The following is a 16,542-nucleotide window of genomic DNA, read 5'->3' as shown; positions in this document are numbered from 1 at the left end:
TGGGCCTTATGGCCATAATAAAGGTATATCTCATACACAGTAAAATCCACCAATCTCAAGTTTAAATTTGATAAGCTTAAACAAATATTTACTTCCATGTAATCCTCAATCAAGAGGATTTCCAGGGGCGCTTGGGTGGCTCGGTCAGTTAAGTGTCCGACTTTGGCTTAGGTCATGATCTCACAGTTCATGAGTTCAAGCCCCACATCAGGCTCTGTGCTGACAACTCAGAGCCTGGAGCCTCTAGATTCTAAGTCTCCCTCTTTCTCTCTCTGCCCCTCCCCTGCTTGTACTCTGTCTCTGTCTCTGTCTCTCTCAAAAATAAACATTAAAAAAAATTTTTTAAGGATTTCTATTATCCATATTTCCATTATTTCATCCCCTTCCAATCAATACCACTCTTGTCCTCCCAGAAACAATCAAGTTATTGTTTCTATCACTATGTACTATTTTGCCTGTTCTTAAACTAAACAAAATCATATGCGTTATATCCTGGCTTTTTTTGCTCAGTTTTTGTGACTCATTATGAGTATGAGTAGTTTGTTCTTTTTTACTGAGGAATAATGTTACATGGTAGAAATGTATCACAATATGGGTTATCCTTTCTTCCACTGATGGATATTTGAGTGTTTCCAACTGGGAGGTGTTAAATTAAGAGGCACCCCTCTTCTTTTTTAAGAGATATTTGAAGCTATAAATTTACCTCTAAGCATTGTTTCAGCAGCATCCCAGTAAGTTTTGGTGTATATTTTCTTCCATTCATCTCAAAATATTTTAAGTTTTTACTTATTTTGAGAGACAGAGAGAGTGCAAGCAGGGGCAGGGCAGAGAAAGAGGAAGAATCCCAAGCAGGATCCGTGCTACCAGCGCAGAGTCTGACACAGGACTCAAACCCACAGACTGCAAGATCATGACCCGAGCCAATATCAAGAGTGGGACGCTCAAACAACTGAGTCACCCAGGCACCCCATCAAACTGTTTTCTTTCTTTCTTTTTTCTTAATTTTTTTAAATTTACATCCAAATTTTTTTTTTATTACGTTTCTTTATTTTTGAGAGGCAGAGAGAGACAGAGCATGAGCAGAGGAGGGGCAGAGAGAGAAGGAGACACAGAATCCGAAGCAGGCTCCAGGATCTGAGCTGTCAGCACGGAGCCCAACACGGGGCTCGAACCCACAGACCGAGAGATCATGACCTGAGCTGAAGTCGGACGCTCGACTGAGCCACCCAGGCACCCTTAATTAACATCCAAATTAGTTAGCATATAACCATCAAACTGTTTTCTAATTACCTTTGTGATTTCTTCCTTGACCCACTGGTAATTAAGAAGTGAGATCACAGTTCGTGAGATCGAGCCCCATGTCTGTGCCAACAACACAGAGCCTGCTTGGGATTCCTTCTCTCCCTTCCTCCCCAATCTCCTGCTAACACACTCTCTCAAAATAAATATAAAAACAACAACAACCCTGGGGCACCTGAGTGGTTCAGTCAGTTAAGCGTCAGACTCTCGATTTCAGCTCATGATCATAAGTTCGTAGGTTCAAGTGGCACACTGACACTGCAGAGCCTGGTTGGGATTCTCTCCTTCCTTCTCTTTCTGCCCCCCCCCCCAACCCGTCTCAAAATAAAACTTTAAAAAGAAAAAGAAAAAAAGAACTCTTCCTTTGGGGCTCCTGGGTGGCTCAGTCAGTTAAGCGTCTGACTCTTGATTTCAACTCAGATCATGATTTCACAGTTCGTAAGTTTGAGCCCTGTATCCAGCTCTGTAGAACTTGCTTGGGATTCTTTTCTCTCTGTCCCTCTCCCCAACTCATGTGCTCTCTCTCAAAATAAAAATAAACTTTTAGAAGTGTGCTGTTGAGTTTCCATATGTCTTTTTTTTAATGTTTATTTATTTTTGAGAGAGAGGAAGGCAGAGTGTGAGTTGAGGAGGGCCAGAGAGAGAGGGAGACACAGAATCTGAAGCAGGCTCCAGGCTCGGAGTTGTCAGCACAGAGCCTGATACAGGGCTCAAACTCATGAACCATAAGATCATGACCTGAGCCAAAGTCAAACACTTAACTTACTGAGCCACACAGGTGCCCCTCCAGATATGTCTTACGACATATTATTTGCACTCCTCTTCTCTCATTACTATCTTCTTTTGTATTAAACAGATGTTTTCTAGTATATTCTTACTTTTTTGTCATTTATTTTACCATCATTTTTTAGTTATTTTCTTAACAAATGCCAAGGGAATATAGAATTAGCATCTTATAACAATCAAGTCTGGATTAAAAACCACTTAATTTCAGTAGTATATAAAAATGTTTCCCAGGGTGCACCAGGGTGGCTCAGTTGGTTAAGCTTCTGACTCTTTAGTTTCCACTCAAGTCATGATCTCATGGCTGTGGAATTGAGCGCTGTGCTGGGCTCTATGCTGAGTCAGCCTGCTGGGGATTCTGTCTTTCTCTCTCTGAGCCTCCCCTGCTCATGCTCTATCTCTCAAAAATAATTAATTGATTGATTTTTTAAAATGTTTCCCCTATATAGTTCCATTCCCTTCCTCCTCCTTTATGCTATTATCATACAAATTTACACCTTTAAATGTCCTGCCCATCAACAGAGATTTATAATTATTGCTTTGTACCAGTCTTTTAAATCAGACTGGGGGGGGGGGGAGTTACAAAATGTAAAAAATATACTTTTACTATATTTTTTATTTAACTCTATAGTTGTCTTTAATGTGCTCTTTAGTATTTCATGTTACTGTCTAGTTTCCTTTCATTTCCACCAGAAGAACCCACTGTAGTATCTCCTGTGAGGCAGATCTGATAGTAACAGTAGCTCAGGATTTGTTTATCCAGGAATGTCCTAATTTCACCATCACTTTGAAGGGCAATTTTGCTGAATACAGAATTCTTGACTGACTCTCTTTTATCTTTCAGCACTTTGAATATATCAAGCCACCGCCCTCTAGCTTCAATGGTTCCTGATGATGAATCAACTGTCACTCTCACTGAGAATACTTTGTACATGATGAATTACTTCTCTCTTGCTGCTCTCAATATTTTCTCTCAGGACAATTCAATTATGATGTATCTAAGTTTGGATCTCTTTGAATTCACCATTGTAGTTTGAACCTCTTGGATATATAGATTAGTTTTCTCATCAAATTTGAGGAGTTTTTGGCATTATTTCTTGAAATGTTTACTGCCCCTCTTATCTTTCTGGACTACCAGAAATCAATGTACTTTCTGGTGTCCCATAGCTCTTCTCATTCTTATTCATTCTTTTTTCTTTCTGTTCCTTAGAACAGATCATCTCAACTGATCTGTCTTCAAGTTCACAGATTCTGGCCTCTGCCTGTTCAAATCTGTTGCTGAATCTAGTGAATTTCTCATACATATATAAATTAATATTTTATATTTGGTCATTGTTCTCAAAATTTGCATTAGTCTTCAGACATGGTTGCCTTTGAACATATTTAAAATAGTCATATTTTTTCTTTGCACATCCCATAATTGTGTATAGAACACCAGATATTTTTTTTGAGAGTGGAACAACATCTTTATTTTTTTAAACAATATTTTTAATTATTTACTTAATAATTCAAGGTCTTCTTTTCACATTTACATGTCACTCAAGGAACAGGAATTATTTTTGTGAGTTTTATTAAAACATTTAATTTGCAACAAATTTATAACAAATTTCATATTTTTATATCTTCACACTTTTAAGAGTAGGAACACAAATATTTTTAAAAATACAACACGGCAATTCTGGAAATCAGATTCTCCCTTCTTCCCAGGATTTAATGTTTCATGTAACTGTTGCTATCGTCTGGGACTTTCCTGAACCAATTCTGTAAAGTTTGTATTCTTTGTCATATATGACCACAGAGAAATCTCTCATCAGTCTGCTTGGTGCTCAGCTAATTACTGAAGGCAGATATTTCTACATGCCTGGAAGCAATAAACCTCCCTGTCTTTGTCAAAGTTCACTGTGCATGTGTTTTGGGGCACACCTTCAACACCCTGCTAATCTGCTAGGCAGTTTACAACTGTCTTATATGATCTCACCTTTACTTCCTGCTTGCACAGAGCCTGAAGGTCATAGAAGTGAGAGAGAAGGATCTTCTTGGGTCTTTCCTGAGCATATGCATAGGACTGGGCATGTACACAGCCCTATGTATGTACACGACTATCTAGATTTCCATGAAGATACAGGAAATTTTCAAAGCCATTACTATGGAGACCTCATTTCCCAGCTTTTCCTTTTAAGTTTTTTAGTTTTTGCCCCAACTGCTATCTACTACTAGCAGGGAGTTGCACTGTTCAACAAGTACTTCTGATTATTTTTGGACATCACCCCTACATAAAAGGCTATTCACACTGGGCAAGCTCTGAGTCAGGTTAAAGAAGCAAGTGGGTGTCAGGTTTTCCAGGGAACCACCTAATATGCTGAATATAATTCTCTGGAAATGGGGCTTTTGAAGGACCTCCAGCCTCCATCTACTACCTGTAATGGCTGTCAAACTGATGATATTCAATGTGTTTCTGACCTATTGGTTTTCAAGGCTATCATGGGGAGCTGGGGAGGGAAGAATGCAAACAGTGTAAATTAAAAGGCTACAAAGTGCATTGTCTTTACCAATATTCAGCCTTTTTTCTTGCATAAACACTTTCTAGATTACTACAGGCCTTTGATAAATTTCCTGAGTTCTGACAAAGTTATTCTGACATTTTCTGCAAGTATTTTTGTTGCTTTTATGGAAGAGGTTCCTATTCTACCATTTCACTGACATTCCATCTAAGACACTACTCTTAAACCACCATACTACAGTGCCTGATACAGAAGTGATTTATAAAAAATATTCAGAGTTTATTTTGTTCATAAAAATCCATTTAATTGTCTTAAATTAAGGGTACATTTAAATTTGGGAAAGAACTGTGGACAGAGTACTGCATAGAGATCCTAGACCCTTGGTGATATCAAAATCAGTTTTAGTACCTGGTCATTTCTGGAAATAGATGGTCCATGGAACCCTTACCCTTCTCCCACTTAGAAAGAAATGATAGCACATTAGAGTCATGCAATCCACTGAGTGGGTGGGGAAAAGGAAGAGGTTATGTGGGGCAGGTTATGTGGAAACCATTATAGCTCTCTGTGAAAACTATATGAATGACTTCAGCTTCTCTCCTGTAGATGAAGAAAAAACTTACACTTTGAACTCTCTTGTTCTTGCCTCTTTTCCCTATACCACAACTGAACTCCCCATTTCTGTCTAGCTGTTTTAGATTGATTAAAATTCTCCAAAAGAGCTACATAAAACATCACTGCACTCGCTTCTACATACTGCATAATTCATGGTCAAGTTATGATCTCTCCTATTCTCTTCCAGAATCTTTCTTATTCAGGAAGAGGCAAGGTGAATGACACTACTGGAATGTCTGTTCTCTCATACCTCACTGCTGACCAGACAAATCATTACTATTTCTCAGGGCCAACATGTACCTTTACTCAGATGGCCTACTTATAGACTCCATTAAGGACATTTTATGGTTTCCTGATTAGCATAATATACATTACACAATTTTAACAAATTTATCCTTGAAAAGAATAGTTAAATTGAATTAGTTATTATTTAAAAGTATTAAACAAATAGCACTGTGTCCTTTCATTTGGAAGTCTGTATACAATAGTCAAAAAGTAGATTTTAATTTGATATTCTCATTTGTGTTTGGTTTGCTTGATGATGAAAAAGGATGTCAGGGATTTCCATAAGAAAATCCAAAATTTTTTAGTTTACCATCAACTATTGTTGGCAATCAAGTTAAACTGTTGCCAGTTTAGCTAAGAGTCACTAAAATTTTTTTATACAGATACTCTCAAAGGAAGTGAAAAATATATTGTACTTCTGCAGTCTACATCTTCTTTCTTCATTAAAGTATTATTACCTTTGACCTCTTATTCAAAATCTGAACTTGATTACCTTCTGCCATCCATATATTCCACTTCTACTTAAATAATCTCTAATTCCTATTTCATTTTCACATGTCTGCACACTATTTATGGTCATTATAAAAGTTCTGAATCTACTACTAATCCATTTTCAGTTATTCCAATAGTTTTCATTTTGCAATGCTACAATGTTCTAATTTAATGGCATCCTTTTATCCTAAACCCATCAGAGAACAGTAAGTGGTGAGAGATGTGGAAGGAGCAAAAAAGCTAAATACTTGCACTGACACTAATATACTGTAATACAATTATTTCCTGTAACAAGTCTGTTCCATCATTGCCTCAAAATACAAATGAACTATGGAATTTCTTTTTCTTGAGAAAAAATGAAATTTAAGAAGTTAATCGAATGCGATTTCTGGGTTGTTGGTAATATTCTACTTCTTAATCTAGGTGGTAGTTCCAGGGGTGTTTTCACTTTGTGATAATTCATTGAGCTATACATTTTGGGGGGCACACTTTTCGGTATGCATGCATGTTATATCCCAAAATAAAAGAGCTTTCAAAAAGTTTATTATATGGAAGCTCTGTGCTGGCCAGAAAGGAAAAATAGATTAAAAAATAAGAAGAATTTAGAAATGATCAAAGTAGAAATAACACAGTATCATTTTGCTGATCATTAATAACATTACATATCTTTGTACAAATTGATAATAATAAACCTACAATCAGCTTTCACAAATAATATTTTAAATGCCAAAGGAACATACAAACAATGTGAATAATGTTTACAGAAAGCAATATTTTCAATAGTAAATACAAGAAAAGTCTCTTCGCTTAGTTATACCTTAGCAGGATACTTACCAATTTTTAAAATTTTCAAAATTAATAAATCAATTGTAATAAATAAGAACATATCTTAAAGGAAAAAAAATCTTTCCTTAAAGCTTTTTTCAAAGAGAGCCTCTTAAAAATAATTTTGTAAAAGACAAAGCAGGTTTAAGATATTCCTTTTATTTTCCAAAAAACTGTATTTCTCTCTACCTACAAAGGCCAGTTTGCACATATTATAATTTGAAAAACAGAAGCTAAGCTCAATTAGCATTTTTCTCTCATTTTAGAAATACAATCTCCCAAATATATGTATTCACCTGAAATATATAAAAGCTGAACCTAAAAGTTTTACTGCTAGTACACATACCAAAAAGCCATATATGTAAGTCTGGGGGTCCTGAAAGCACAGATGTGTCCTAGAGAACTTCTACTGAAGCTTCTCTGGGCAGAAAAACTTATTTTAAATCACTACATATATATTAGAAAATCCTCACTATGCAGCAATGGTCTATCTAAGGCTAGAGCTACAGCAAACAACAGTGTGGTTTCCATTAAGTGGCAAGTGCTTATGAAGATGTCCTCCCGAAGAATGTGAAATATGGCATTTATGATTTAAGGGGAAAAGACACAGAAAAAGTATCCTGCTTCATTCATTTCTAAATTTCAAAGTAAAATTCAATGAACTAAAGGGTGGGAAGAAAAGAAATGTAACATTTGTAAACAGATATTTTATATGTATCATTATTATCTGACTTTACCCCGCAATTTTGAAGGCAATATTTTGAAGAAAAACTTCTTCAAATAGTCACAAAACCTTCTTCAAGAGAAGAAATGACACTTGACTGATTACTGAAGCCAGGTTATCTCTAACTAGACTACCCTACCTCTATCCCAATTTTTCTATCTCCTGATTTATTCTTCCACATTAAATTATGTTTCATTTGGAGTAAAAACTATGGCCTAAGAAGAAAATAGAAAAAGGTATCAATATTTAATTCTATATAAATAATGGTAAGTATCATTTTGTTTTTTTGTTGAAAAATTTTACCAATGTTTTACTAAATGCCTATTAAATACCAGGTGTCTTACATACATTACTCCTCTCAGGATTTATTAATAAAAATGTACCAACACATATATACACACAAACACCATATATCCACTTAATCATATAAAGTTCACTAGAACTAATAAGATCTGAAAATGATGTTAGGATATGGTAAGAAAACAGAAGAGAACAAAATTATGATATCTCTATTTTAAAAAGGTAAAAAATTAAAAGATGAAATATGGTAGAATACTAATATCTACTGCTTACCAGTTTTTCTCTGAACGTGTCTTTTCCCAGCTTCCCTGAAAGCAACCATGGCTCTGAAAAAAGCTCTGAGAACTGCCCATCGGAAAACCGCTACAGGATCAATTCCAATCATCCCAGAGATAAATGCATTCTTGCTACTTCTCAGAAGAGCTACAATGTCAGGGCGCATATGATCTGTATTTTTTTCCCGGAAATCCTACATGAAAAAAGTACCAATGTTATTTCTGAAAAAAATATGAAACCAAGAAGACAATGGGTGACATGTCTGAAAAGTGGCTAAATAAGGACTATAGAAGTGATTTCTGTTCTAGGTAACTAACTGGATCAGATACCTTCTATAAAGTCCCATCCAACCCTAAAACTACTGAATTCTATAATACATTTCATTTAGAGTGAATATTCAATTATTTTATTGCAGCTTGTTAAACATTGAGCCTCTCTGAAGGGGTATTATATAAAATGACCAGAGAGTTGAACAATAAAAAGGAGGCAGACATAAGACAAGGAACAGTGTTCTAAGCAAAGGAAACACCTACTACCCATAGGTGGTGATGAACTGGACCAGTTAGGAGATAACCAGTAAAACCAGGGGCTGGAGCATTCTGGGCAAGGGTGAGAGTGGTGGAAGATTTGGCAAATAAATAGGTTACGTAAGCCTGAGTTGGGAGTTTGGGTTTTATTCAAGTGTAAAGGAAAGCCAATGGAAGGCTAATAACATAAGCTAAATGTTGTTTTATAAACAACACTGGATGTTGCAGAGGGAATGAATTTGTGCAAAGAATTAAAAAAAGGAGAACAGCTACTACAATATTCCAGGTAAGAGCTAATTGTGACTTTAGACTACATTGGTGGTAATACTGTAAAGAGAAAATAGTTATTGCATTTGGGATATGTTTTGGAAGTAAGGCTGGTAATTTGCTGGTGGATTAGGCCCCAGTGAGAAAATGAGGGAATAAGCGTAACACCTATATTTTGGGTTTAAGTAACTAGGTGGATAGAGGTGCCATATTGATATGGATAAGCACAGAGAAAAGAGAAGGTTTAGGGAAAGGAAATGAGACCAAGAGATTAGTTTTGTACAAGTGAAGTCTGAGATGGTGAGGATAAAGATAGCAGTAAGTAACATTTATTGAATGGTTATTATGTACATGGCACTCCTCTGAGCATTTTACATGTGCTATCTCATTTAAGCTCATTTCATCCACCTAACAACTCCTTAAGATAGAGAATATTACTATTATTCCTATTTTATAGATGAAGAATCTTAGTCACAAAGAGGTTAACTATCTTGGTCCCTATCACACAGTAAGTAGAACAGGGATTCAAAGACAACCACTCATAACCACTGTACTATGTCTGCATACAGACATCAAGTAGGCAGATGAATATATGCATCTACGAATCCTATACAGACTTCAGAAAATACATATGGATATCATTATCCACAGAGTTTTTACCTAAAGAGCATAAACAGGCAGTAAAAACCACCTGCCAATGGAGGTCGGAGGGAATATCAGAAGAAAATGGGTTAAAATACTCCACACAAAGATAAAGAGGACAAAAAGCTTATACTCATGGAAGAAGGTTCTAGACTGATATGTATAGTCCAACACACCCAGATTAAAGGATTAAAGCTTGGTGAGTAAATCACCTGGAGTTGGTGCAACTTCACAGAACAGCTCTAACTCAGACTTCTACGAGGAGCACGCCTAGTATGATGTTTTCTAGAAGGCAGTGTGGACTCATCCTATTAACTTTTAGGGGTTTCTTTTCCTGTTCTTTGTTCTCTTGAGAATAGAACAGGGAAAACAAGCCAGAAATCTTGGTCCTTGGCTTTCCCCTAACCATCTTTTGAGCAGAAGTATATATTATAAAAGTTAGTAAAACTGAGTTAGAATTTACAAATTCAAATCACTACCACCACCAGCAGCAGCTAATACCTACAATGGGAGACAAGATGCCAGGCACTAAGTTAAGGACTATACATAACTTATTCAATTCTAACAAGTACTTAATAACACAGAATAATTATAAACCATACTTTACTGATAAGTAAATAGAAAGATAAAGAAGGTCAAACTACAGGAACTGAAACACTAGTCTGTTCTATACCAAAGACCATCCCATCCTATTAACAACTATATGGTACAACATAAATTCTAGAAATCTTTTCCACAATGACTGTTAAATATTGATGGGAGACCGTCATTTTCCAAATGCAATGGTCTCCTATGTCTTCAGAGTTCCAGATTTCTAAGTACATTTCATAAACTGATCATATCATTCTTGACATTTTCTTCTTGGTTTCTATAACAACACATCTTGTGATTTACTACTTACCTTTTGTGCTGTGCATTCTCAGTCCCTACTGCTGGTTCCATTTTTGAAATTCTTATCTGATGTAAGGTGATTGATCTCAACCATAATAATGACCTTAAACATTATCTATATGATGAGGCCCAAATCTGTATTTCTACCTCAGATCTTTCTTGTTTGAGATCCACTTATACATCTTAAAGGGATCTCAAACTTGAAAGAGAATGAGCAAGACTAGTATTACTTAAATGTTTGTAAGCATTCACCAGTAAAATCATGTGGGCCTGGAATTTCCTTTGTGGGAAAGATTTACACTACTGATTTAAATTGTTTAACAGAAGTGGGAATCCCGGGTTTGCCTGTATTTTTAGTGTCAGTTTTGATGATGTGTGTTTCCCACGGAATTTTCCATTTTCATGTTAACAAGTTTATTGGCAAAATATGTTCAGATCTTTTTAATATCTGTTGAGTATGTAGTTAAGTCCTCTTTTTCTTTTCTGATATTTGTAATTTTTAAATATTTTTCTGTTATCAGTTATTTTCTATTACCTTCTACTTAGATTATTTTCTGTTATCTTTTTAAGAAACTAATTTTTGGCTTTGGTAATTTCTCTCTTGTATGTTTGTTCTCTACTGCATTGATTTCTGATCTTCCCTTTATTATTTCCTTCTAATTTGGAGCAGTAGGGTTAATTTCCTGTTCTTTTTTTAGTTTCTTGAAACGGAACGTTAATTACTTTCAATCATTCTTCCTAATATATGCATTTAAAGTTATAAATCACTGCTTTAAATGCATCCTACCAATTACTATCAAATCTGCAAATTTTGATATGTTGTATTTTCATTCATGCTCAGTTTGAACTTAGTATTATATTGTAATTTCTTTTTTGACTCATGGGTTACATAGAAGGACTGTGCTTAATTTCTGAACACCCAAAGACTGCCTACTTATCCTTATAATATACCAAGCAGGTCAGTTTTTAACAATGTTTTTCAATTTTTCTGTTTTTACTGATTTTGTGTCTGCTTATTCTGTTACTAAGAGATATGTATAAAAATCTACAACCAGATGGATTTTTCTAGTTCTACTTTTTTTCTCACTTTGGTTTTTATGTATCGAATCAAATCATTAGGTACATGCAGCTTTTGATGATTGTGTCTTCCTGTCAAACTGGCCCCTTTTATTGTTATGAAATGTGCCTCTTTATCTTTAGTAATACTTCTTGCTTTAAAGTCTACTTTGATAATAACATAATTATACATCAGCTTTCTTTTAGTTAGGGTTTGTGTGGTATATATTTTTCCATACTTTTAATTTCAACCTATCTGATAATATGGATGAACAATCCATACAAGTGTATATATAATTCCATTTATATGAAATTTAATAACAAGTAAAACAAAGGATAAAAAATGAGGATAGTGGTTACCTCTAAGTGGGGGAGAATGAGCTGGGGAGGGGCCTGATAGAAATCTGTATACTTTAGATTTATGTATTTTATGCACCTCACTATATATAGCTCAAGATTTCTGGTTTTTGTTTTAAACTGTATTTTTAAAATCTTTTTTTTACATAAGATAAAACTGACATGTAATGTTTAAGGTATATAATATGTTAATTTGATACATTTATACACTGCAGTTTGATTACCACTATAGCATTACTTAACACTTCCATCAGGTCATGTAATTTATCATTTCTTTTCTATGGTGAGACCATCTAAAATCTGGTCTCTTAACAACTTTGAAGACAATGCTATTATTACAATGTTAATTATAATTGCAATGCTGTGCATCAGGGCTCCAGAACTTATTCATCTTCTAACTACAAGTCTGTATCCTTTGTCCAACATCTCAATTCCTCCATCCCCCAGCCCTGGTAGCCACCACTCAATTCTGTTACTCTTTTTTTTTTTTTTTTTTTTTTCAATATTTATTTATTTTTAGAGACACAGTGTGAGCAGGGGAGGGACAGAGAGAGAGGGAGACACAGAATCCCAAGTAGGTTCCAGGCTCTGAGCTGTCAGCACAGAGCCCCACGCAGCGCTTGAACTCACGAACTGTGAGATCATAACCTAAGCCGAAGTCAGGTGCTTAACCAACTGAGCCACCCAGGCACCCCTATTCTGTTATTCTTTATGTTTGTTCTAAAATCTGTTCCTTCCTGTCTTTTCCATCTCAGGAAACAGCACCTCAAATTCACCCATCAGTTACAGTCAGAAGTCACTTACTTTCAACCTATCTGATAGGTTAGAATAAATCAATCAGGTTTTACTGATTACACCTCCAAAATTTTTTCTTAATCATCTAGATCTCCTACATCTCTACTGTCACCCTGGTGGTTCAGTTTACCTTAACATTTCACCTCAACTATTTAAAAAAGCTCCTAACTGATCTCCCAGCTTCCTCTCTCATCCTCTGCTATTCCTTCTCCTCAAAGGAATCAAAGCAATCTTTAAAAAACACGAATCACATCCTGTTTAAAATCTTTTCATTGCTCCCCATAATAAGTTCAACAAAAAACAAACACCTTTCACTTGTCCTAAAAGCTATGAATTAACTTGCTGTCCATTCTCTAAATTCATTTCATGCCACTATCTCCCTTGCTTACCATAATCTAGTAACACTAGCCTGTTTTCAATTATTTTAACATACTAATTCTTTCCCACCTCATGTCCTAGAATATTCATCATCTCAACTCCTCACCAAGGTAATGCTTGTTTCAGGTTAACTCTCAATATTTAAGTTTTCAGAGAGGTATTCATGGATCTCCAAATTCAAAATCCACTATTTGACTACTAGTTCTCATAGAACTCATTCATTTATTTATAGCAATACCCATTTATCTATATTACACACACAACACACACACACACACACACACACACACACACACACACACACACACACACATGCATGAGCCAAGAACAGGTCTGTCTAGTTTATCACTAAGCCATTCCAAACACCAGGGACAGTGTCTGACACATAGCCTGTATTTAACAGACACTTCCTAAATAAGTGAATCATTGATGAATCAATGAGTGATCTCAGTTGTGACTCTAATCTCAAGACCCAAGAGAAAGCTTATTGCTCCACTTTTCTCCAAAACATCATTGCCTTGCCTGGGAAATTATCTTAAATGGTAGGCTTAAACATCAAGTGGTTGAAGGGTAATGGGCTCACTAATTACAAACAGGAAATGGACACAATTATGAAGGTTCCCCTCTGCAGGAGTTAAGAGTTTCAATATATGCATTAGGAATGCAAACTCACAAATACCTAATGGTGCATGAAGACAAAATCTTCTGTCAAGCTTCATGGATGTAGGGAAGAGAAAAATTCATCAAACCACTTAATGAAATAGTGGGTTTAAGAGATATTTATGCTACCTATTCTTTTATATTCAGAAAACTATTTGAAGGGACTGATATCAAGTTTATCTATAGGAAGAAGCCAAGAAAAATATCACATAAGACAGTAATATATTGCAAGGTAGGATACGAGGGTTAGTAGTATTCTTACAAAATGTCTCTAATTGTTACTGATCAAGAGCTTCCATAAACTACAAAGAAAGCAGTGTGACAGGAATGATAATACAGTAAACACACTTTTACCCTGAAGGCATTTTAATGAGAAATTTACTGACCTTTACCCCATATTTTACTTTCCCGGCATAATGCTTTATAATGAAAGCAGGCTCCATCACAGCTGGAAATTCAATGTAAGAATTCTCTTCATGTTGATGCTTAAATTTATCTAGCAATGTTTGATTTGTAGCCTGTGGAAAGCTGAATTAAAAACAAAAGCAAAAATACTAAAGAAAGATGCAACAGTTAATAATCTTAAAAAAAAAAAAAACCCTTATAATTACATTGCCATCTAACACATTTAGCGAATTACAAAGAGCAAATTATATTCTCTAATCTGATTCTTATAACAAGCTAAAAAGTGAATGTAACAAGGATTGATGTTTTATAGATGAGGGATCAAAATTTATGATTTGCCCAAACTCACACTTGGCAAGTAGCAGAACTGAGAAATAAACTCAAGTCTTTAAACTTTTAGCTTAGGTTGCATTGTGTGACACTACCATTAAACTCACCAAATAAAACTCAAATGATCCACTGTTTGGGGCCAAGAACTTCCAAAAACAAAATGATCTCCCAGTTTTGATAGATCCTTTAAATCCATAAGTCATTTTCTGTTTTCCTATTTCTTGATATATAAATTAAGTAGCAATTTTCATACCTATATCAGTTACTATATAATTTTATACTATATCTATTATTATTTCAAATATACATCAATGGGTTTATACTCACTGATGAGCATTTCATATCTAGGGATCATTCAAATGATACCTATTAAAAATAATTACATGATAGGGGCACCTGGGTGGCTCAGTCAGTTAAGCGTCTGACTTCAGCTCAGGTCATGATCTTGCGGTTCGTGAGTTCAAGCCCTGCGTCAGGCTCTGTGCTGACAGTTCAGAGCCTGGAGCCTGTTTCAAATTCTGTGTCTCCCTCTCTCTCTGCCTCTCCCTCACTCGTACTCTCTCTCTCTTCTTTCAAAAATAAATAAACATTAAATTAAAAAAAAGAAAAAGAAAAGGAAATAAATACATGATAGCAAATACAAGAATATAAAAGCTCAGAAGAGGAAAAAATCACTAGTGGTTGGAAATAATGGAAAGGTTTAACGAAGATACACGAGGCAATTATGAGCTAAATGTTAAAGGTGGAGTTTATTAATAAAGGAAATATCACTGACAAAACAGAAAAAGCAAGTATCTTTCAGAGAATAGTTTCATTTAATAGTAGCTGAAGTAATGAGAAATAATGTGACATGAGGTTGTAAAGATGATGAATACAAAATCTAATGTGTAAAAAGGATTCCAAAATTATAAGGAAAATAATTATGTAAATGTATTAAAATGAAGAAGGAGAATGGCCTTTGGTGTTAGTCATTGTTTAGATTACCAGTTCTGTCAGTGACCTGAATTCAGTAAGCTTCAAGAACCAGCTAGCTTCCACAAATGAGTACAATGAGGTATCACAGTGTTAGCAGAATCAAATAAAACTAGTAAAAACATCCAACACTAGCTGGCATCCTATAGGAAGGACACAAATGTCACCTCATTTCTTAAGTTGCCAACACTGCCATTTTTCTATCCACCTAGGCCTGCTTTTGCATTCAATACCAACCCTTCCTCAAAACATCTCCACCGTCCACCTCTTCCTGTCCATTCTAGAACTCTAAAGCCATTCTAGAATGGACTATAACTTTTACAATTTCAAACAGAGAGTACACCAACAGCCTCTACAAGTGTCAGTGACTTTAAACTTTGTTTCAAGTCACCAAACCAAAATAACAAATTTTCCTAGAATACTGCTTTAATCATGTGCCTCCCCTACTCAGGAAAATTTATGGATCACCAAGGCAAAGAGACAGAATCCAAGCTCCTAACCCTAGACAAACTCAAACTCTGCAAACTTAATGCTTCACTATCCACAGCACAGGATGCTTTTCTTCAGAAAGGATACTCACACCTCATGGTCTCTGGATAATCCCCTGGGTAATCAAAAAGCTTATGATTTTTTTCCTACTTTTAAATGGAGAAAAAAAAATTTCAAAGGAAAACATACATGAAAACAGTTTTTATTCCAAACAAGGAAAGATAGAAAGGGAAGCTCTCCATATTTTCTGCATTCAATACACACCTATAGATACACACTACAATATCAAGCAAAAGAGCTTGGAACAGAGACAAATATCATACATTATTGTGCATGTCAAAGCTCTTCCATCTAGTGTTCCCCAAAGGCTATCTGCCAGGATAGCCTTAGTGCCTCTCTGTGTCTTTAGCTTGCAAAAATACCAAGGCCTAGACCCCATTCCTGTGATTCTACTGAACTGACGCTAGGGTGGTGATGATCAGTACTACTTCCAAGTTCTCCAGGTAATTCTTATGAGCAGGCAAGACTCATGAAATGCTGTCCTAAATGAATGCTCTGATCTTAACTTCATTTTGTTAAAAGAGTCTGGGGTCGAAGTCTCAGATTCTGCATTTCTAACAAGCTTCAAGGTGCTGCGAGTCCTGCCATCAACAGATCACACTTTGAATACTGTAGG

General features: G+C 35.5%; 1 protein-coding gene across 14 annotated transcripts in view; it reads right to left on the bottom strand.

The window, feature by feature from the left end:
- The window catches only part of MYO9A (myosin IXA), a 282,783-nt gene that overhangs the window by 156,692 nt on the left and 109,549 nt on the right, over positions 1–16,542 (bottom strand). For all 14 annotated transcript variants that reach the window (XM_053888877.1, XM_053888879.1, XM_053888875.1 and 11 more), the window contains 2 exons: positions 14,057–14,198; positions 8,095–8,290 (listed from right to left, as the gene is read on the bottom strand). In XM_053888877.1, the coding sequence (XP_053744852.1) occupies positions 8,095–8,290; positions 14,057–14,198 (338 nt within the window). The remainder of the gene's footprint in view (positions 1–8,094; positions 8,291–14,056; positions 14,199–16,542) is intronic.

This window comes from Panthera pardus, unplaced genomic scaffold (assembly GCF_024362965.1).
Source record: "Panthera pardus isolate Hobbes unplaced genomic scaffold, ASM2436296v1 HiC_scaffold_24, whole genome shotgun sequence".
In the NCBI taxonomy this organism is placed as follows: domain Eukaryota; kingdom Metazoa; phylum Chordata; class Mammalia; order Carnivora; family Felidae; genus Panthera; species Panthera pardus.
This window is presented reverse-complemented; position numbering and strand designations above follow the sequence as displayed.